This window comes from Ictidomys tridecemlineatus, chromosome 4 (assembly GCF_052094955.1).
Source record: "Ictidomys tridecemlineatus isolate mIctTri1 chromosome 4, mIctTri1.hap1, whole genome shotgun sequence".
NCBI lineage: Eukaryota > Metazoa > Chordata > Mammalia > Rodentia > Sciuridae > Ictidomys > Ictidomys tridecemlineatus.
In genome coordinates, this window is record NC_135480.1 from 193420373 (window position 1) to 193444897 (window position 24525).

Sequence of the window (24525 nt, forward strand, 5' to 3'; positions counted from 1 at the left end):
TTGTCCAGGATACATAGCTAGTAAATGGAAGAGTGCAGATTTGAACCTGAGCTTTTCAGATTCAAAAATCTCATGTTCTTCCCCCACCTCACCCACATTGAACATCTCCCATAATGGGTGTCCTGGCCTTAGGCAGAGAGATACTTGGCAAGTGCCAGTCTGAAGTCTGAATGTATGGACTTACTGACAATATTCAATTCTGAGCACAGGAGGTTCCGGGGTGGTTTTTGCCTCAGGAACAACTGTGGCTCAGGACAAGATGCCCTGGCCATTCATTAGCAGAGATTCATAAATTTGCCAGCAGCTTCTGGAAACCCCAAGGCTGAGCAGCTGCAGATATATTTGGCTTAGATAATCCAGAGGGGCAGAGTAGGGAGGGCAAGAAAAATAGCAAGGCTTCGGTGGGTCCCAGGGCTGGGGGGATGCATAGGTTTTAATTATTCCTCCCATCTCATCTCATCATTTCCCTTCTGAATACAATGCATTCTCCCCTTTCCACGCGCTTGCTGGCATCTAAGATGTTCAAGGTCCCCTGGCATCTGGAGCTGAGAGCTAGAGATAGGGATGTATCTTTCCCACCACAGCCTGGCTTTCCACCTCTTTCTTTTTCATCCAGACAGCCTTGGGAGCCTGCGGTCCCTGCAGAAGCTTGGCTATGATCCTTCTAAGCTTTCTTCAAATGGCAACTTGTGGGCTGTGGAAAGTTTGCTCAGCTGCCTCTGTTCCCAGCATTCTTGCCCAGGGCTGTCTGGCTGCAGACTGGACCATGAGGGGAGAGGATGGGGACACTCGCATGATGGCTGCAGAGAAACCTGGGAGTCCTCCCCACCTCATGGGATCAATGATGGGGGACCTTCTTAAAATGACACAGTGATCATACATATTCATGGGGTACAATGTGATGTTTCAGCACAGGTAGACAATGTGCAATGATCAAAACAGGAGGACGAGCATATCCTTCGCCTCAATTATTTATTATTACACTGTGCTGGGAACACTCACAATCTTTTAGCTATCTTGAAAAACATTATAGATTATTGTTAATTATAGTCACCCTAGAGTGCTATAGAGGATTTCATTATTCTATCTAGCTGGATTTTTTTAAAATTTTATGACCCTTCCCCATCCTCTTGCCCTCTACCCTTCCCAGACTCTGGCAACCACCATCCACTTCCATGAGGATCAAAACTGATTTTAGCTTCACATGGGTGAGACTATGGGTTTTTGTCTTTCTGTGTCTGGCTTATTTCACATAGCATAACATCCTACAGGCATGTAAACAGAGTATTTCTCCTGCTCTTAGAATGTTAGGGTAGGAAAATGTTAAACATCATCTTGTTCCCCTTCCTGCAATTTTAAAATAAAGAAATTCAGGCCAGATCAAAATCATGGCCAAGTGATGGTAGAGCCAGAACCTAATCTCAATTATTGAATTTACATTTCCACCATACTTTGTGGTTGCTCCTTTGAAATATTTCTACTCAAACTGTTCCAGTCTGTGTGACATGGAGGTGGTCACATAACCTCTCTGGGTTCACATGACCTTTATATTTTCATATGTCCCTTAAACTGAAGATAACAACTGGATCTATTTCATGAGTGATAGGATTAAATGGGTTAATACCTTGCATAGGACTTAGTGCAGCACCTGGCACTTAGCATCGTTTCCGGCGTATTTCTAATTAGCAGTGCTGTTATTGCAACCATTAGGAGGATTCTACAACAGTGTCTGTATAGATGAAGTCAAATGGCCGTACCCCTCTCTGGGAAGCCTACTGCTAGACACTACCCATCTCCAGGCAAGCATCCATGGCTCTGAGACTCAGTTCTAAGAGCGCCTGATCAAGATGTCCTCCTCTGGGGGCCCCTCCTCATCTCCAGCTTGCACACATGGCTACCCCTCATCTCTATCTCCATAGCCTCCAGCACAGTGCCATTATGAATCCTGCCCTGCTATCTTTTATCTTTTGTTTGCTTGTTGGTCTCACTGCCACTAAACTGGGGAGGGGGGGTCAAAGGTTGTGTTTTATCCATACCTGTATCCCTAATACTTGAGAATGTCACAGAGAAGGTGATCAGCAAATATTCATGTCAGTCAGTTTTCTGTTGCTGTGACAAAACGCTGGAGAAAATCAACTTAGAGGAGGACAGGCTTATCTGGGCTCACAGTTTCAGACATTTCAGTCCAGAGTTGCTCAGCCCCATTACTGTGGGCTATGTGAGGGACATCATGGTGGGGAGTAGCACATACAGCAGAGTTGCTACCTCATGGTGGCTGGGAAGCAGAGAGCAGAGAGAGAAAGGGACTGGCAACAGGATATAGTGTCTAAGAGCCTGCCTTCAAGGACCCACTGCCTTCAAATAGGTCCCACCTTCTACAGTCTCCAGTCAGTTATAAATCCATCAATGTATCAATTCATTGAGACGGAGTCCTCCTGATCTAGCCACTCCCCAAAGGCCAAACATCTGAACACTGCTGCAGTGGGGACCAAGCCTTCAACGCATGAGCCTTTGGCGGACATTCCAGATTCAAACCATGCCAGAAAGCTGGGAGGAAGGAGGCAGAGAGGAGAGGAAGGAGGCAGAGAGGGGAGGAAATGGTGTTATGAATAGATTTGTCAGTATTTAGCTTCATCCACTACCATCCCCTTTCAACCCTTCATTTGCCTTTTTAAATAAAGCAAGGAATGAATAGTGAGTGAAAGGTACCCCATCTTCATGGTCATGTCTACTCTCACAGTTGGCAGAGTCCATGCTCCAATGGGTCAGCCCACTAGTGCTCTTTTGAGGCAAGGAGGAACAGCACTGAGGAAACAAGCTCAGGGGGGTGTCTGAATATATCCAAGGGAACAAAACTGGCAAGCAGCAGAACTGGGTCGAGAACCCCTATCTTCTAGGTCACTAGTCAGTGCCCTTAACCTCTCTCTCTTCCACGTCCCCTTCTCTCTCCCATGCACTGCTCCAATGCCCCCATCCTATGCCACTTTGCAAACACCAACCTCACAATGCTGGGGCATCTCCTACTACAGACATAAGCTCCATCTCATCAAAGCCCCCGCCCTGAATTCCCTCCTCCTAGTCCAAGAATCAGAGTGGCCTTCTGCTCCCAACAACAGAATGCGATTATTAATTAGATAAAATTGAGTTTCACTATCCCTTGCAGGAACCTTCTGCACCCAGTTCTTGGGAACATATTTCTGGACTCAATCTGCTATCAAAACACAGAAATTAGTCTCCAATTTTGGACGTCAAACTCAGTTATCTCTTTTGTTAAGGAGGGAAATTAGGAAGGATTCATTCTGGTTGGAAGCCAAGCAACGTCTTAGCACAGAGTGTCATTAAAACATTCCAGTCCCGTTGACTGTTGTGATCTCTTTAAAAGCTTGAACATGTTCTGCTGCTTAGAATGGGTTTCCTGGGTTTGTCCCGCCCTGGGCCCCTTGCCACATTTAACCTGGGTATCAGTTACAATTTAAGGAAGAAATGGTCTGAAGCACATTTTTTTTTTTTCCTTCCTCGGTTTTGTGGATTTAGGATTTCCTAATGAAGAGGTTTAGAAAAAAAAAAAACAGAGTCCACTCTAGGGGGTATCCACAGCTCTTAGCACCAGCTCCAGCCCATTCTGAGCAAGCTGCCCATTAAGGACAAGAAGAAAGAGAAGGGAAAAAGTTTTCACAGTTTATAATTATATCACCACTTTCATTACAGATCTCATTTTAATTCTGACGGAAACCCAGCCTTGCCTTCTCCCTGTACTCTCTCACGTATAGTTATTAAGTCTGGGTTGGAGTTCAACCTATTCTTCCTGGTTTCAGCATATTAATATGGTTTATTGGTATTTCATTGCCACCTCCCCCATGGGTGTTCTGAATCTCAGCTCAATTTATATTTTCCCTTTCTTCCTGGGCTCTGGGTAAAGCTTGTTTCATTTCGGTGTTGAGGGAAGGAGTGTAAGTTTGATTGGAGTTTCTTATCTTTGGGGGTCAGAGCAGAGACCTTGGGGAGGGAAGTCAATCATCAAAAAGGGCCAGCCTCATCTCCCTGGCAGTGCCACTCTCCGGGACGCATATTTTCCGGCCACCTGGGTGCACCTGCCAGTCCTTCCTCCCATCATCCTTTCCCAGGCACAATTTTTTATATGTCTTCGGAGTCCGAACTTCAATTAGCCATCACAATAGGTCAGAACATGAACACGCTGTGGCCCTCGACTTTGAGGAGATTTAAGCCTATACAACATATCGCTTCCTTTTTTAAAAAATCTTTTTCATCTTGCAAATGCTTATAGGGGAGCACCTGCTCTGTTTTCAGACAGGGTCCTAAGTGCTAAATCCAACCTAAAAATAAACGAATATGATCTCTAGGTTTATGAAGCTTCCAACCTAGAGGGAGAGATCAACATTAATGAGGTCAGTATGCAGCCATAAATGGAAATGAGTAAGATGGGGAAATATCAGGGTTCAAGAGGGAATAATTAGTAAAGGATCAACAGAAACTAGGATTTAATAAAGTGAGGTCGACACCAATGATTCCATGGGGGAAAGCGGGGAGATGAAAACAGTTTTTAGGAAGAGAGAAATATGTGCAAAGGCACTGAGGCAGAAGGCAGCCGAGACCACTTAAGGAACCAGTATGAACAATAGTGGGAGATGAGATGGGAGAGATGGGCAAGGATCTGACCTCCAAGGACCATGTCAAGAAGTACAGTCTTTGTAACGAACTTCAAAGGAAGACATTGAACAGTTTTATGGAAAAGTGTCACTTATTGAGATTTTGTTTCATTTTAAACCATCATTCTATTTTCTAGGGAGGTTAGATTTAATGTAGGAGGCCAGCTCTTTGGCCAAGGCAGTTGTTTCAATGATACATACATGACAGTAAGTTAGTGGAGAGAGACTATGAAGTCATTTGAAAGGTAAAAATAGAGTTGACTGTAATAATCATGGAAAAGGAGATCACTTATCTCTGGGAGATGCACTGAGGATGGTTTTAAAGAAAAAAATAGAAAATTAAGTCAAGGCTTAGAGAGGGGTGGGATTACAATAAATGGTAATGAAGAGGCGGTGATTCTGGTGGAGAATAATGTATTAGCAAAGTTACAGAAAGCAGCAGATAGGAGGCAGCCAGTCCACCTACCCAAATAGCATCAACTGCATGCAAATGAGACGAGGGAGAAAAGGCAGAGGCCGTATTTTAAGCACCTCGACCAATTAACATGTTCCATGATGTTCAAGGATCTGCAGTCAACACCAAACACTGTGAAACAAAGCCTGGGATGATTCCAGAGAGCAGGATGTCCAGGGAGCTACTCTTTAAAAATAAATTGGTTGGCAGTTTGTGGCTCAGCAGCCACTTTCAGTGTGGTGTAATTTTTCCCTTCTAAGAATTGAAAATACTCCTCCCATGTATTCAAATTCACTGCAAACTAGCTCTACACCTTCTGATGAACCTCGCTCCTCATTAAAGGCACAAAGCCACACATTAGCTTACTCTCCAGGGTTGAAAGACATGAAGTATGGTTGGAAGCAAATAAATGTAGACAAGATTCATTGTAAACAAATTTGTGTTCACAAACAGGTGCACGTGTGGCATATTAATGAACTAGCCATCCTAATGTGCAGACACCCATACTTGATGGTTTCCTAGGCTCAGAAAGAGTCCTCAGACAGACTCCAAATAACTCAGTTACAGGGAACAGAGAAGACTTGAACACCATCTCCACTTCGGCCAAAAAGAGGAGGATGACAGTTTAAATTAAGCTGAATAAAACACTAGGCGAGTGCTCAGAGGTAGAGCACTTGCCTAGTATGCCTGAAGTACTGGGTTTGATCCTCAGCACCACATAAAAACAAAATAAAGATATTGTGTCCACCTATAACAAAAAAAAATTTTAAAAGAATTAGAAATAAAAACGCATTTTGCAACACGCAATTTTATGCAATAATCATATCAATATAAAATCATAGTTTTAGGTATATATGTTTGTATTTAGCCATAAAAAAATTCAAGGGCCATTCCTGTCCTTTCCCCATTTCTAAGTCTTACCCTATTTTCTGAAACTAGGAAAGAAATGGGTGATGATCAGTAACGAGGCAGTAAAAGGATAAACAAACATATTCTGAAAGTCCTAAAAATTTAAGTGGTTTTAAAATTTCAATTCTGATAAAATGGCTCCAAAACAAAATATCTTGTACTCCACCCAAAAGCACTCCTTCTATTCTATGGCTTCACACAGGATGGTCATCTATCCTCTGGAGGTTCTCAATGACGGGGAACTCATTACCTTGCAATGACCCCCTTCCAGTATTAAGAAAATATTATCACAACTGCTAACATTTATGTGACTTATTGAGCCATTACTAGGTCTTAGGTACTGAGCTAAAAGCTTTATGAGCATTATTTCACTTATTCTGCACAATAAGTCTATGAGATAAGTATTGCTATTATCGCCAATTTATAGATAATGAAACCAAAGCTTAGAACATTTAAGTAACACAAAGTCAATAGTAGAAGAAGACATTTCCAGACCAAGACTCCGTCAACTGCCATCCCTCACTCTCCTTATCCCCCAGATAGCTCTAGTTTTGCTTTCTGAGGCTTCCTAGAGTAAGCCCCTCCTTTTTGAAGACAAATAATAATTATCATTTTCTCCTCTCTGGAAGCTTGGAGCATGGCAAGACACTGGGTTAGGATTTCATAGACTTTAAGCATTCATGGCCTCACCTCTGTGTGTTAACCCAGTCAAAACACTTAACATCTCCGAGTCCCATGTTTTTAAAATTTATTTTTAACTGACACACAAAATCACAGATTGATTTCATATATTTATTGTGTAATGTTCTCACAAGGGTAAACATATCTGTCTTCTCATTTACCATTTTGTGGTAAAAATATTTTAAATCCCTTCTTTTAGCTTTTTTTTTGAAACATACAGTATACTATCATTGTCTATAGTCAACCTTAGAATATCAGAGTTTATTTCTCTTATTTAACGATAACTTAGTATCCATTGGCCAATCTTTTCACATCCTTCCTTTTCCCTATTTTCCTCAGACTCTGGAAACCAGTATTCTACTTTTAACTTTATTCATTCATTTATTTGTTCATTTATTTAGATCTAGAGCCTCACTCATGCCAGGAAATTTCCCTATTACTGAGTCACATCCCCAGCCCTTAACTTATTTTTTAAAGTATTTATTATTAATTTTTTTAAAAAGTTGATACTGGACATTGAACCCAGGAGCACTTTACTACTGAGCTTAATCCCCAGTCCTTTTATTTCATGTTTATTAAGAAACAGTATCTTACTAAGTTGCTGAGGCTAGTCTCAAACTTGTGATTCTTCTGTCTCAGCCACCCAAGTCACTGGGATTAGAAGGATGTGCCACCATATCTGGCTACCCTTGACTTCTCAAGATCAATTTGTTGTTGTTTATTTTACTTGTTTGTTTGTTTATTTATTTTTGGTATCAGAGACTGAACTCAGACACTCAACCACTGAGCCTCATCTCTAGTCCTTATATTTATTTATTTTAAGTTTTGAGACAGGGTCTTGCTAAGTTGTTAAGACTAGCTTTGAACTTGTGATCTTCCTGCCTCAACTTCCCCAACCTCTGGGATTATAGGTGTGCACCATCACACCTGGCTAAAATCAACTTATTAAGATTTAACGTATGAGTGAAATCATTTGTCTTTATATCCCTGGCTTACTTTATTTAACATAATGACCTGCAGTTCTATCCCTGTAACAACAGCAGCTCACAGGCCTTCATCCATTTTTTTTTTGGCTGAATAGTATTCCATTGCGTATCTATTCCACATTTTCTTTTTCCCCTCATAAGTTGATGGACATTTAGGTAGTTTCCATTTTTTGACCATTGAAAAATAGTGCTGCAATAAACATGAGAGTACAGATGTCTCTTTGACCTTCTAACTTAATTTCCTTTGTGTATATAGTTGTTAGTGGGATTTTTGAGTCATGTAGGAGTTCCATTTTTAATGTTTTTGATAAACCTCCACACTTTCCCCCATAATGACTCTACGAATTCATGTTCTCACACACAGTGTGTAGAGGTAATCTCTTCTCCACTTGTTTCAGCAAAGCAGTACTTTCATCTTGACTTATATTGGGATCTTCGGAGAATATAATAACTCACATCTTAGCTAAGATAGGCTTTTCATAATAACTAATACTACCTGCCTGGCAATTTTGATGAGGCCCAGAATTAATATGTCATAAAACCTTAAGGATAGACAATTCACATTGTATAAAGTCTATGAGCAATCATTGGATTTACACTACCAGAGAGCTCTAATAATAGGGTGTTGATAAAGTCAAAGATCAAGAATACCAGAAACCCTTACCAAAGAGCCTTATAAGGATTCCAAAGGACTGTAAAGAGTGATATCTCTCTCTCTCTCTCTCTCTCTCTCTCTCTCTCTCTCTCTCTCTCTCTCTCTCTCTCTCTCTCCCTCCCTCCCTCTCTCTCCCTCTCTCTCTTCCTCACTCTATCTTAAAAAAAAATGAGTGATCACATGTTCTATAGAATGAAGGTAAGACATAAATATAGACATCTTTCTCAAAGTTCTGTTAGGGACCACCTAGAATTCTTGTGAAGAATATTCATACTTGGGCTCCACCCTCAGAATTTGATTAACTAGTTTTGGGGATTATCAGCCAGATGCAGACAAATTTATAGATCAGAGAAACAATGATAATTTCAGTAAGTTTATTGGAGATGCATTTCCTGTCTTCAGTGTGTACTTAGCAGGGCAAACAGCCACTGGTGGCCATGAGGAAGCCCAGAGAAAAGAAGGGGTGAGATTTGCCAAGAGCTGGAAGGGGACTGTGTCAGTATGTACTGCTCTTGCCAGCTGGGCTCTGGACAAGTGCTATGTCATATTGACCTTTTCCCTATAATGGGCAGTAAGCATCAAGTATAATCATGCAGTAACACAAGGTCAGAATTCATTTTCCTCCCTAAGATGGGACACATTACTCAGCCCTATCTAGTGCTTCAGCACCACGGACAGCGCAATGCGTGTGATTGGCTAAGAGCACATCAGCGAGGCATGGAGCTTCTGGGGGAGAGTGAGAAAGAATGGGAGCTGCCATGGTGATAGCCCTTGAGAGATCTGGGCCCAACTAGAGATCCTCCCACGTGACACAAACTGCTTTCATGCTGAGAGGCCTCATTATAGTATTTTTTTTAAAACTTGGTAGTGGTCTTAGAGGTGGTATATGATGATTTGGAGTGCATTAATATACCACCTTAGCTTTCTCTCTTATCCCCCTATGTACCACCCTTGTGTCTCCAGGAATCGGAGCTAGAAACCTCACTAGTCCATTGCACAAGAGATTGTTCTTTTCTATATCCTTCCCTACCCTCATAAAAGAATAAATTCTATTCCTTTTCAAGTTCTAGTTCCCTTATCTGTCAAATGGGCAAAATAAAGAGAAATCTGGAGCACTATTAAGGGAATGAGATGAACAATACATACAGTTTCTATCATAGGAATCACTGGGGTCATGTAGGAAAGTGGAGTTGCCTGGAACTATAGGACAGCTGTCCACCTCACTGCCAGTAATGGCTACTTTCAGGTTTCCTACTGGGGTCCAGAAGACTGAGGATTTCATGTGTCCTTATGTAGGACTGGCACTGCCATCTGGAGGGGGGCACATTCCTGTTCCATTCACCTGAGAACAGCTAAAGGCATCTATTTAGGCTGTTTAGTCTGCTGCAACTTCTTGCCATACCATGCCTCTGCTTCTAAAGTCTCTTTCTCTATGAACTGTTTTAAGAATACAAGTAACGCCACTTGTCATAGATTGAGCAATCACAAAGGTTTACATACTCGGCTAGACACTTAATATGCATTATGTCAATCATTAGTCTCAAAATAATCCCCATTTGATAGATGAGAAAAGTGAGATTCTTGGAAATCACTTGGCTCTCCTATGTTTCACTGTCAATAAACAATGGGACTGAGATGCAAACCCACCCATTCTCACTTCAGAGGATACACTGCTAACCAAGACATTACATCATGTAGGGGCTGGGCTGGGCAAGGCCTTCCACTGCTGCCCTCCATGCTTACACTCTGGAACTTGTAGGCTCCATGCTTATATCTAATTTTCTTTTGTATTAACTGTATTTTCTTATTTTCTATATTCTTGATACTTTGGTACCTGAGCTTTCCAAACCAGTGAGAGATAGCCCTCCTGAGGTTAACCACATCTTACAGATAACAAAAGACGTGCTCAGGAGTATGCCTTTCTTATCAGATTAACCAATACAGAGCCCTGACTCCATGCACCTTCCTTTTCTGTCTCATACACCCTGGAGATAATATTTCTCTTTCCTAAACACTGTTGGGTTCTGGTACAGGATACCCTGTTCTTAAACCCCATAGCCTACCAAATTTCAAACTAGCTAACCCTAAACCTATCTACCCTGTTGACCCTATCTTCTCACAATAATTACAATACACTCTCTTGCCCATTCTTCTCTCTTGCTTCCTTGACGCCCCCTGATATACTCTGGTATCTGGCTGAGGCCCTGCATCATGTACTGTATATCTGTACCTAGAATCTGTGAGTAGATAAACTTAGTGTTTCACAAGTTATTTCTGTATCTGTGTCTTCCCTTATTGGATTGAAACAAATCCCAGATACATTTAAAAACCTCTTTGCTTCCTATTCATTTTCTACCTTTGTTTTCTTCCAGGGTCCCTTTTTGTAAGAAATCTAGTAGAAGAATCCCATAGTACTGTTAATAATTCTGCTTTAATTCAGGCCACATCACATTCAGGTCACATGTGTTTACTGAATATCCATCATGGACCAGGCACTGTGATTGTCATTGGAGATAACATTCCTCCCAAATGAATCAGCTGCTACTCTCATGGAGATCCCAGTCTAGAGGCAGATACAGACAAGCCCATGGCAGTTACACAGTAGTACATTGGGGACAGAGGTCAGAATAGGGCATCATCAGGGGAAGGGGCATCATTTAATTCACCACATTTTGGTCCTTCCATGCCATCAAGATCATATGCAGATTTCTTAGGTGCCCCTTTGATTTTGCTATTTCCCAGCTGCATCTTATAAATATGGGAAAGAAATGGGAGTTGTAGTGTTCACAAAATCCTTATAAGTATTTTTGATATTATTTCCATCTTTTAGATGCAGAGACAGAGGCTAGGAGAAGGTAAATCACGAGCCTTCAGAAGTGGCAGACAATAGGAAAAAATATTGGAATTCACACTTGTATCATTAATAGCCTGTGCTCTTAAACATTTAACTATTTGACCATAACCTTGAGATAGGTAATCATTTAAGGGCCTCTACTTCTAACTGTATGCAAATAAATAGCTAAAATTTGAATATCCCTAAGGCCTAATATTGAACAGTTATTGAGTAGTGATTTATGAGGGACATTAGGTCGGGGACATGCCTACCATTATTGCTAAAATTTTCCTACTATTCCTTCAGACTTAGTTTTTGTCATTCCTGCTTACCCAGCCCCATTTCCCAGCCAGGCTCAGGTTCTTCCAGCCCCAAGATCTGCAAATCTACTTGCCTACTTGCTTCTGTAAATTTTGTTTCTTGTGCCTCCTCTGTCATCCCCCTGTTGTCTCTCATACACATTTACCTCTCACTGGGACACAAATGATTTCAGAGGGACCAACCAGAAGATTTGTACATTTGGGAATGGTGATGCATGCCTTTAATCCAGTGGCTCAGGAGGCTGAGGCAGAAGGATCACAAATTCAAAGCCAGCCTCAGCAACTTAGCAAGGCCTTAAGCAACTTAGCAAGGCCTTAAACAACTTAGCAAGACACTGTCTCAAAATAAAATATAAAACAGGGCTAGGGATTGTGGTTCAGTGGTTAAGTGTCCCTGGGTTCAATCCTTGTTCCAAAAAAAAAAAAGACGTATATATAGGTATGAAAATCAACTGAGTATAGATAAAATGAGAGATAATAAAGAGCTTATCTGTAGTCCAAGTGAGAAACAAGCAGAGGCTCATTCACTATGGTGAAGTGGGAACAGTCAGAGACTGCATTAATAGAAGTATGGGTATTTCTGAGAAAGGAGTAAAAGTTCCACTTTGCTCTGATCAGCTCAAATTAAAGGAAAGGAGTTAAGTTTGAATATAATAACTTAAAACAGGGATAAAATTGAGTTGCTTTGAGATAATGCTGACGAATAGAGGGAAAGGATCTCAAAAACATTCCTGGTATATCCAATGAGAAAGGTTTAAAAGCTTAACAAGCTAACAGAAGTCAGAGTGTTGGTTACCTCTGGAGAGCATTAATGGGTAGGGAGCATGGGGGCTGCTTCTGAGGTGCTAGAAGTCTTCTTTTGGTTTGAGCTGGGCCTTTGGCCTTTATGTTAAAGGTTCTTATACAAAAATAGGAGAGAGGAAACCTTCAGGGGTGATGGCTACGATCATGGCATTATTTATGGTGACGGTTTCACAGGTATACATTTATCTTCCAACTAATCAAGAAGTACACTTTCAAAAAGTGTGAAAGATTAAAAAAATAAAAATTCATTAGCCTGCATAGCTATGATGGCCTTCACAAGATTATTTCTACTAAACTTCAATACATTTCAAGATAGTCATGCCAAGTGAGGACAGAGGTTCAGGGAAACAGGCGCCAACCTCCCAAGCCCAAGGATGTAAACTGAAACGACTTTTCTGGAGGGCACTTTAGCAATAGATATCAAACACCTTAATCAGTTTCTTGGACCATGCTTTGCTAATGACTGCAGTGACTACAGTGTCTCATTAATTCAATTTAATTGGGCGAAGAATAAATGGTAGAATGTAAGATACTTGTAAAGTCCGTTAACAGGGAATGAGATATGAATATTCTCCTGAACATTCAGGAAGTTCCAGTAAAACTCAAACCATCTTCCCTGTCATATGCATTTAATTAGCAAATACCCTTTGGGGGGTGTTTTAAAATTGGAATAGGATCCACAAAAATAATAAGAAGTGGTAGGTTCTCTGAAGTAGCTCCATCCTCCCGCATTCACATTTGAATTCTTCCTATAGTTAACAAACCTTATCGCTGCATGTAGAATGAAAGACATCTTTCATTTACTTCTGATAATCCAGGACATTAAATGATAAGGGACTCTTCCAAAGCCTTTGGATGCTTCATTTTTCCTGTACTGCCTATCATTCTAAGGTTGGGCTATGCCAAAGAAGCAAGGTGCCAGGTAACAGTGGGGTACCTGTGAAGCAGGGCTCTTACCGTCTGCAATGAAGTGCTCAGGTACATGCAGAGTCACCTTCACAGTGAGTGGACAGGACATCTGGCTGCCACACACCATAGCCAGGATGCAGGAGCTCACCGCAATCAGTGTCAGGGCTGTCTTGTTCATTGGACTCTTCAGTAAACCTGGTGACACAAACACACATAATTCCATGAGGTGAGGAAATGGGGACAACATGGCGTTTGGGAATCCTATTATTTACAGAATGGGAATCTGAAAGAAAGAAGGAGGGGAAAAACCCTCATCTTTTCCTTTGCATATCCTTATTTGGTCTTGGTTTAATTCCCTTGCCAAATGGGTTGAGGATTTCTTTGAGGGAACAATACAAGAAACAAGCTCTCTGAAAACTGTTGCTAGTCTCACTCATCCCTCTCCAATTTGGTTGGCCATTCTTTTTTTTTTTTTTTTTTTTTTGTGGTGCCAGGGATAGAACCCAGGGCCTCAGACATGCTAGACACATGCTTTGCCTCTAAGCTACATTCCCAGCCCTTTTAAAAATATTTTATTTAGAGACAGGGTCTTGCTGAATTGCTCAGGGCCTCCCTAAGCTACTGAGGCTGGCTTTGAACTTGTGAACCTCCTGCATTAGCCTCAGCCTCAGCCTCCCCAGCAGCTAGGATTACAGACATGCACCACCAAGCCTGGCAGCCATTTCTTTTTAAGATTAATTTATTTAAATATAACAATAATAAACCCATTGAACACTAATATAAAGATCATGTTTTCTAAATCAAAACTGAAAAGCACAGCATCATCTTACATTTTTTATATATATTTATATATATATATCTTAATATCACCCACTTCCCCGTAGCCATTCTTGATAATCATGAGGTGATACCAAACTCTCCACTCTCTGTAGAAACAAATGGGATGGCATTGTGTGGCTGAATTTAGCAGGGCCAATGGGATGAGTGTATGCCTTGGTGTTGGAAAATCCTAGGTTTACAGTTAGGCTTTAGTCCTCTCAGGCTGTGTGATCTGCTTCACTTTCCAAACCTCAGGTAGATGAGGCAGCTCACAGGATTCCAGAGATGACCACCTGACATAATGTGCTTAATGTCTGTCCTCTGGAAGGGTCTCACAGATAGCCATTCAATAGCATTTTCTGAGAACCTACTTTGTGAGATGCATATAGAGCAAAATAAGAATAGCCCCTGTTCTTCAGGAATTTATAGGTTAGAGAAAAAGCAAGCATATGCACAGCTAATTGGCTTCCAAGAAAAATTGTGTAAGACCTAGACAAGAGGGTTGAGTGTGGGGAGGTGAATTTTACATGGGAAAATTAAAGACAACTTAATGGATGCAGTGGAATGAGTCGATTGTCTTTGCATGGCTAGGAGTGCGTTGGGCCAGCAAAAAGATCTGAGTCCCAGTTTGTTTCTCAAGTTTTGGGCTTTGCTCTTGACATATGTTTTCAAGGGTTTGATTACCAACTTTAGAACAATACCTCCAAAATTTCTGTTACCTGTTGAGCTTTTCTTTTGAGTAAACTTCTCTCCCTGAACCTCCTGACTCTCTGTGGACATCACACAAACATGTCAAATTTAATCCACTCAACACAGGGCTCGTTATCTTCTCATTAAAGCCCCCTCCTCTTCCTGAGCTCCTCAATGTACTGACAGCATCTCAGAAGGTCATACACGTAGATGTCATCATTCAGACTTCTGTTTTCCTCCTTTATAGAAATGAAAGTCACACAGCCCTATTTAGTCCATGTCGTTGGCATTTTTACATCCTGTCCCCTTCTCTCCTAGTGTCTGTGTGCTTGCAGGATGAGGGAGGTGTGGGCATATCTGTCCACTGCACTCCTGCTGAAACCCCTTGAGCTGTTTTACAGTGTCTGGTCACAGGAAATGATCTGTGCTCATTAGCCTGGCATCTGCAGCCTTTCATGATGACTCCTACGTTCATACCTCCTCTGCAGTCTCCTGCCTGGCCGAGGTGTTGGCAGGGCTGGATTGGTGCAATGCCCTCACAGTCCGCCTCTCCATCAGATTAATACTGGTGTAGGTCTTGATTTTTTGGATAGAGCTCTGCTCATTTCCTTGTCTCCCTCCCTAACACTATTTGAGGTTCATCATAAATGTAAATCCTTCATTGATTGTGTCTCCCTGAATATCTTATTCCAAACTCTAGAATCTAGTGTATAGACTGTGAGAAAAAGCACCATGTCCTTTGCTTGTCATTTTGTCCCAGTGCCTCACCCAGTGTCTGGCACGTGGTAGAATCTCACTAAATGCATGATCACTTCCAGGAATGTTAGTGACAGCATGACGCAGACCAAAAGAAATGCCAAACTAACATGGCCATGCTAATGGGTTCCAATGGAAGAAGAGCCTCATAACAGCGCACACGGAGATTGCTTTATGGATGTTATTTTTCTGAATAAACAGTGAGCAGCTTGAGGAAAGAGATTGTATCTTCTCTGTCTTTGGTCTCTCATGCACAGCTTGCTGCCTGGAACCTAGAAGTTGCTTAGTTTAAGAATAAGATCCTTGTCTTTATTCCCAGTCCTGAGATAACGTACAGTATTGTAGGAACTATTCACACATTTGCAGTTGTTACAGTTATACAATAAATGCTAACTGGAAGAATTAGTTAAATAATAAGATGGTTCTAGTGTCAGAAGATGGGAAATCCCTAAAACCTAAAATGACCACAGGGAAAAAAAAGCAACAAGTTTTATCTTTTATTTGAGCACCATAAGAAGCTGTTTCAAACCCAAATAATAAAAACAGTTTAGTAATATAAACAAGCTAACATCGATATTTTCTACTAGAAAGAAGGCAGACTAGCTTCAGTTGGTGTCCTGCATAGATCTCATCTTAAAATGTCAGCATATTATTACTCCAAGACTGATTACGTAACAAATCTCTCTGAAACAATTGATACCAGTTTCTACTTGAGATTCTGTGGACCCTCCTCTGGGGGAAGGAATATCTGAGGAAAAGTCCTGCAAGGACAGATTCTTGGTTGTAATTCTTGGTGTGATAGGGAGTAGGAGATTCTTGGCACTGGGGAATGAATGCCCTGGCCAGCCAGGCATTGAAAAGCACCCTATGCACCCCCCAAGAAAGCATTTCTCATCCTTGGACCCTATAGCCACAGAAACGTATATGGCCACGACATTCCTTTTACTAATTACCCAACTATTAGAAATACCACCTAGGCTCCATGGGCTGACTCCTGGGAGGACGGCTGAGGAGTAGGAGTGGGATTGCTCCTACTCCCTTGCTGGGCCCTGGCTGAAGCAACGGTATCACCTAGGTCACTTAATTATACTTCCTAATTATCATATTAGAAACTGAATTATTCTTTACAAGATCAGAAAACAAAAGGAGAAGATGATGAAGGAGGGAAACGTGAAGAGGGAGAAAGTGAGAAGGAGAATAAGAACGGACAGCATCCTGGGGCAGTCGCTTACTCAGAGAAGGTCTGAATCACCACAGTTTTCTCTGAAGTCCAGGAGGAAGAAAGCCACACTGGCCAAGCTTGCTCTAAGGCCAGCTGCCCATGGAGCAGTCGCTGGGGTTTGGGGAGTTGCCATGGCAACTGGAAACTTCACAGTGGGACTCAAACAAAGGTGACTTCTTAAGAGTTGCTGGTCCATGGAATTGAACATAAGCACTTAGCTCTAGTGAGTTAGAGGGTAGCAAGCTAGAAAATATATATATCCCATAATGCCTACCCCATCCCCATGCCAACAATGCAAAGCACTCGCATTGCAAGAAGTAGGAAAAGGAACCTCCATTTGGGGATTGCTCACTACGATCCATCCATCACTTCCCATCAATCTTTTAGAAATATTTTTTAGTTGTCAGTGGACCTTTATTTATTTATATGCAGTGCTAAGAATCAAACCCAGTGCCTCTCACATGCCAGGCAAGTGCTCTACCACTGAGCCACAACCCCAGCCCCCAGCCCATTAATTTTTATTGAACATCATCTCTCCCTGGGCACTACTCTAGGCATGAGGGAAATGATAATGAACTCAACAGCCAGTGTTTTTGAAGCTTACATGGGGGGGGGGGAGGTAGGCATCCACTCATTTCATTCTCAGGGCAAATTGTTGCCACTATCTGCATTTTACAGAGAAGTACAGGGAAATGAAATGACTTAGCTAAGGTCACTCAATTTGTGTGTGTCAGAGACTGCATTGGAACCAGTCCTGTTCTATCCTTTCCCTGTATCACACTACTGCCCCCTTTATCACAGGACAAGGGTTCCAGGATGAAATCTGTGTGACACTCATTAACTGATCCAACTCTTGTAAGTCAAAATGTCTCCATGAGTAAACGGAAAAAGCAATCTTCATTCAGAATTAATGTGAGGCTGGAAAAGATCACAGATGTAATTAGTTTGAAAAAAAAAAAACAGTAAATAAAAGTTCCAGGCACAACATGGGTCTCCTCAGATGGCCATGGTCATAGTTCCCTTTGGTTCACATCCCTGTCCACAGTCACCTCCCTGTCACTTGCAGGGAACGAGCTACGCTGTAGGAGTATACAATCCTACAGGGGATATTGATTGTTGAGGCTGGAGAAAGCTAATAATCTAATTTTCCTTTCATTTCCCCTCTCATACCCTTCAACTCCTCTCATGGTAGGAGAGGATGGCATAAAATGCATGGCTTGAGAAATTCGACTGGAAATAACTTGGCATTGTTGGTCCACACACTGCCTATAATTTGGGGTTTGATTGATTCTTGGTTTGGAAATGCCAGGTTGAGAGAAGAAAATCAAATTTAAGTTAAATTTGAAATTGAATCAATCACTTCTTACAATGAAGAAAATAGATCTAACCCCATCAGACCATTGTGCGTGGAAAACTTAAAGCTGCTACACTCCCATTGATTCCTTCCTCCTGATATCCCCAAGGGCTGAAAGACTAGGTCCGATGTTGAGAAGCAATTATTTTATTTAAATGGCATAAGGCACTTCGGTGAAGGGTGTGGATTCTAGGCACTCAGGATAGTGGAAGACACAGGAGGTAGAAAGATCACTTAAAAGAGTCTCAACTTTGCTTCTAGACATGGGAATTTCAATGCAAACCTGTCCCTTTAATAGCTATCTAACTTTCGGCAGCCTACTGTTTTTAAATCTCTGAATCTCAGTTTTTAAATCTACAATGTGGCAATGATAATGTCTAAAGAGTAAAGAAGGTGTTTGAATTACACGGGACATACTAATTACAGCACAAAGCACTGAGCCTGACATAGACCTTGGGCCCTGTAAGCTCTCAGTATCTGCCCTTTTCTCTTGCTTTCTCAAAACCTCACTGCCTATCACTTGGCATCTACCTGGACATCGAAGAACCTTTTACTCATGCTGGGATTCTGGCTTTTACACTTGGCTGCTGACTCCTGTGGACAAGTCACCTTATGCCTCCAAGTCTCAATGTCCTTATCTGGAGTTAATTCATTCAAACATAGTTATTTAATATGCACCCACTATATGCCAGACCTCATATTGAGTGCCCTCCTATTATTTCCCATGCCTATAGCATGCTTGAATATAGTAGGTGCTCAGTGGACATCTTTTCAATGAATGAGTAAAAGCCCAAATGTTTCCCTTTCTACCAAGAGATGTCAGTAGTGGAATATGGTTGTTTTTCTACTAGCCAAATGTATTCACTCACTTTTTTTCTGGTAAGTATTGGTACCTGTCTGGTCAAACATCATTTTAAAAAGCCTCTATTGAGGCTCCAATCTGCTTGCACATCAGGGTGGCAGATCTCTGGAATGCCTCATTAACCTCGCTGAGTGCCTCGTGGGATTCCTGCAGCACTTGAGCTCCAGAAACTTTGTGCCTCTCTGCTGTATTTCTGGAAACTAAAATTGGGACACCTTGTCTGACAAGTGCAGGTGTCATGCTAGAGGCAGGAAGAAAGAATATTTGAAACTGGAGTTTTCTTACATACTCCAGAGTATGTGGTCCTTATATCCTCAGCCTGTTTCTGATGTCTGGATTCTCCATAAACTTCAGGGGGATGTCTCCATATAGGGCGCCTTTCCTTCTTCCTCCCCTCCTGGATCCATGGCTCCCCCAAATCCCCATCTCTGAATTGAACTAGCTGTTTTTGCTCTTTTTCCTTGGCATTCGCCCATTCATGGTATCCTTTAAATGATACATAATTCCCCACATCTCTCATCCTTCATAGATTTGTTCTCTAAGATCTGGTTATGTGTGCATCCAGCCCTTGTTTGAATTCTTCCAGAGACAGCAAACTTAACCCTTACCAAGCAGCAATCCAAGTCACAGTTTAATTTGTCTAAATAGTTCTTGAATCTCACTCTATGAGCCAACTTCTGCTGTTCAGGTTAAATAGGATGTATCTGATACCCCCTCTTTAGGGAAGTTATTTTAGTCACTTAGAATGGCAATTTGGTTTCCTTGTATTTTCTGTCCTCCAAACCATATATTGCTAATTTTCATTTATTTTTCTAAAGTTACATTTTCAAACTCTTTACAATACCGTATAAAGATTGGCTTTACGGGGTGGAAGGGGAGAGAAGGTCCTGGAGAATGAGTTTGATCAAATTATATTATGTGCATATATCAATCTAGCATAATGAGTCCTACTATAATTAATTATAATGCACCAATGAAAAGTAAATAAAATCTGAAAAAATGTCATCATTGTCATCATCATCCACAAAAACTTATGTGCCAGATAATATAAGTAAAATTTTTCATTTTACTTATATTTATCATTTCATCTTCACAGAAACTTCAAGAGATAGTTTCCTTTTACTACCTATATTTTGCATGGGATACAATTGAGACTGTATTCAAAGGTAAGGGAGCTGAATGGGAAACCCATTGACCATGTGTCCAAGCTGATAACCATTCCATCCAAGATCTCTGTCAACCTGCTAGATGTAGCCTGTTGGGACCATGGGTGGACTCAGGTGGCCTCATTGTCCCCCCTGATGCTGACAGCAGTTCTTCAAAGGAACCTTTCTGCATCACAAAAAGGAATTTTAAAAGCCTAATAAAAGTAAGCTAGGGGGAAAAAAAGAAGAAGCTAGGCTGTTAACTCCTCTTCCTATAGCCCTTGAAAATACCTGTCCTCACTGTGTTCCTTGAGGCCAACCATCATCTGTAAGGCCACAGGGGGACACCATTGGTGGCTCTGCTCCATGCATAAGGAATGTTTCTATAGCTCAGCCTTGGATTGTGGCATCCCATTGAAGTTAAAGCCACTGGAGCAGACACAGGGGCTGTAGACAGTTGGGTATTTGAGTGTCTCCATGGCAGTTTAGGCGATATGTCTGCAAAGTCAAAGGTAACCCAAGGTGGTGACAAGAGGTTGACAAGGGTGTGGGTCATGAAGATGTAATAATGGTGCCAGTGTCTTTTAATTCTTCTTGGTTTACAAATTGCTCTCAAATATCTGTCTTTTCACCAAAATTCTAAGTTCTATTCCCAGTAGACAATTGAAGAATCAGAGACTTCATGGTGAACACACATTCAAACACTGAGGAACTATTGGACCAAAAACCATAAGGGCAAGCACTCTGTCCATGACGCTGTGCTATAAGTGTCTGACCCAGGTCTCATGGGCTGAGTGTGAAGGTAGGATTATCGCATTTGCCAGCAAATGGATGGATGTGGAGACTATCATGCTACATGAAATAAGCCAGTTCCCAAAGCCAAAGGTCAGATGTTTTCTCTGATATGTGAAAGCTAATCCACAATAAGGAGAATGGTGATGGGAAGAAGAGAAGTGCAATAGATTAGACAATGGGGAATAGAGGGAAGGGAGGGGGGTAAGAAAAGGAAAGACAGTGGAATAAAAAAAAAAGAAAGAAAGAATCTGTGCCCCTGCCTCCTGTTCCAATCCTCTCCAAATATATCCAAATGCCTCCAAGAGCTTGTATAGTAATTTCCACATAACAAGATGTTTCATGAAAAGAAAATTTTTCCATATTCAAAAAAAATGAGCTAGCATACTGCATTCTGCATTTCCTCTTAAAGTGCCAGAGTATATATTTGGTATTAAAAACCCCAAAAAGGTTTTCATTAAATTCTTCTGAATTTAACTTCTTTCCCAAAATATCAATATAATTGCAGAAACATCCTTGTATGGAAAAAATCAGGGAAACAATGAGTAGTTTAATAATTTATACAAAGATTGCTGTAATACTAGCAGATATTAGTAATGAACTGTTGCTGGCTCTGTGATTACATGTGCATGATCTATGTGAACTTCTTAAGAACCTGCAAAGGCAGGTGTTGTTACCTTCATTTCAAGACTTAATGGGTTAGAGGGAAATGATGGAGAAAAGTTTCACTGTCAATCTTGTCTGATTCCACTGTCTATATGTCTCTGGTTTCCAGGAAGAAAATAGAGTTTCAAATTCACAGGAAAATATGTGCAAAGAAGGGAAAGAAGCAGATACAAGAGGCCAGTTCAGGAGGTTAAAGACTATTCCACTTATATTTAGCAGGCTGATGGAATGCATTAGGGAAAGGAAAAAGATGCCGTACTCAATAGGTGAAATTGCAGTGTGCAGATGAGAAACAGTAGAGAGGATGATCCGAAAGATTTCTCAAGTTCTAGAAAAGCTCAGAAATAAATGGGAAAGAGGGAAGGAAGGAAAAGTGGCAGATGGGTTTCAGATTCACAAGTGATCATCAGCTGGTATTAACTTACAAAAATTTACTTTTAAAGACATTGGTGGATGATTCCTGTGTTAGCCCTCTCAGTGTATGGACTGTCTAGATATAGCCCCATTTCAGGCCACTCCAGTGATGGAATAGAGAGATGCAAAGAAGAGCTAAGATCCAGCAGTGCTACCCAGACAGAGCAAGTGTGCAGTCACTTTCCCTTGCTACTGTAAAAGATAAGGCCCAGTTATCATCACTCAGTTCCATCAAAGGCACCTTTCTAGCTCCTTTGTTCTTAGAACTTGCTGAAGAAGTCCCTGTCCTGTTACCCTAGGTGATGTCAATGGACCTTGGTCCACAGTTTGTTAGAGCAGGGAAATAATGTTTGCTGTGAATTCAGTATTTACTACACCTGCTGTTGGATGCTTTACCTGCAGAATCTTTCATTTTCTACATGCCCACTGTAAGCTCTAGGCAATGCTGCCCTTATTTGAAGTTCAGGGAAATGGAAGTTCAGAGTATTTGACAGATTTGTGTGGAGTCTCTGAACCAGTAAGGACAGAGATGGAATATGAACCAAGACCTGCTGATCTCCAATCTCAGCATTCCTGCCACACATCCACAGCTTGCTCTGACCCCATGGATTGGTGGTGACTGGGGGTGACCACACTGTTTTTAAAATCGGGGGTTTCTTCAAGTCTCAGCATTCCCTCTTCCTCACCCCTTTCTCCTAATACTCAGACCATACCTAAGAGCTAATAGAAAATGGGATTTTGCCTGATCATCCATATACCCTCTGCTGCAGTTGTATTTGCCTTTCCTTTCCCTTGTTACTGGCCACATGCATTCTCTACCCCATATGTTGTCCTTCCTGCTTTTCTCAGCATGTCTAAGGTATATAGCTTTTGAAGATGCAAAAGAATTCCTATCTTCCGGAAGTTGACCTTATTACTGTAACTCACAGGAACCCAGTAGTTTCCCTAACTGTTCTCTCAGATGTCATCCGTTCTAATTTGAATCACAGGATCTCAGAATAACAGGGAACTCCAAGGACTCTGACCTCAATGTGTTACACAAGGCAGAAATTCCCTACAAAGCTCCCCCATGTCCCTTCAGCCTGAACCTGAACATCTCTGAAACTTATAGAGCTTGTTAACTCAAAAGAAAACACATTTAACCAATGATCATGATGGTAAATAATAATAATGACATCTTTTCCGAAGCACTTGGTATGTATGACCCATTGCTTTAAATAACTTACAGATATTAATTTATTTGATCAATTGTAAAGCTTTGCTAGCTTCTCATTTTACAAATGAGAAATTGAGTTTAGCTTAAGACTAGAGAACTATTGAGACGCTAAGGCAGGATTCAAATCCAGATCTGGATACCAAATCTCTTAACAGTATCGCCGGTAACCTTCAGTGGGAGAACTATCAATGTGGAATGGAAATCCCCTACAACTCTAACCAGGTGGACACATTCCTGCCCTCAACAGTTCCACAAACAGGTCACTACTCTCCAAGGTAGCTCTTTGGTTCTGAAGTTGGAAAACAGGTTCCCCATCCTTCTTTTTGCCAACAGATTCTGTCATCTGTGTCTCAAACAGAGGAAGCAACCATGGAGCCAGGAAAAACAGAGATGGAGGAGCCCTTTCAGATCAGTTGGTCTAACCCATTGTGTTAAAGGTTAGGAGGAGGGCGAACACCCTTGACCAGAGCAGAACTAGAGCATGTCGGTCCCAGCTCCCATAACCATGTCCCCCATACACCTCTGAGGAGTCACTGTCAACTTTTCTTACTGCCGCAGTCTGGCTGGGCACAATTCAGGAGCCACTTGTCAAAAAAAAGGAACTTTATTTTTAGAACCACACACGGCAAATAAAACAGCTCCTCAGGAAAAACCCTCAGAGCCCAACTGCCACCACTGGCTTCCCACAAGCCTCTCACCCTCACACCAGCCTCTACACCTCCCACAATCCTCCTGCTCTTGAGGCCGATTGGCTGGGTCATGTGGGCGGAGCCAAAAAGTCCCCCAATGAGCAGCTCCGTGGTCTGAAAGGGCAGGGAAACAGCCCAATGAGCATCATTGCAGGGGAGCCAATCAGCTAGATGTTCCTGGGGCCGCTGTGAGCCAATCATCAGCCGGCAGCTGGAAGTTTGCTGGGGCCCCTCTGGCTGTGGCTCTCAACATCTTACCTTAACCAATATCTCCTGGAACAATGACAGTATATTTAACAACTTTCTCATTCCCTGTGGCACTGGAAATGAGCATCCCACAGATAACTGGATGTTAGATGAATCCAATTATTATACTTTGGTTACTACCAACACATGATCAAGATGAACTAAACCCAAATATTTCCCCCAAAAGGACCTTCACAGACTGATGCATAGTAGGGGAAAGATATATATAGTATATCTTTATAGTAATGGAAAGAATACAGACTTTGGAGTCAGATAAACTAAGGTTTGAATCCCAGTCTGGTTAGGTTTCTGATTGACTTTCACCAGGTCCCCTTTTCCTCATCTGTTAAACAGGAAGACAGCGATTCCATAGGGCCATTAGAAGGATGAAATAGAAATATACACCTGAAAGAAGCAGCTCAGTAGATAGATTTCT

At 41.5% G+C, this 24525-nt stretch overlaps 1 protein-coding gene across 4 annotated transcripts in view; it reads right to left on the reverse strand.

Moving 5' to 3' along the window:
- Astn2 (astrotactin 2) overlaps positions 1-24525 on the reverse strand; it is an 837958-nt gene that overhangs the window by 492751 nt on the left and 320682 nt on the right. For all 4 annotated transcript variants that reach the window (XM_078048074.1, XM_078048075.1, XM_078048073.1 and 1 more), the window contains one exon: positions 13267-13413. In XM_078048074.1, coding sequence (XP_077904200.1) covers positions 13267-13413 — 147 coding nt within the window. The remainder of the gene's footprint in view (positions 1-13266; positions 13414-24525) is intronic.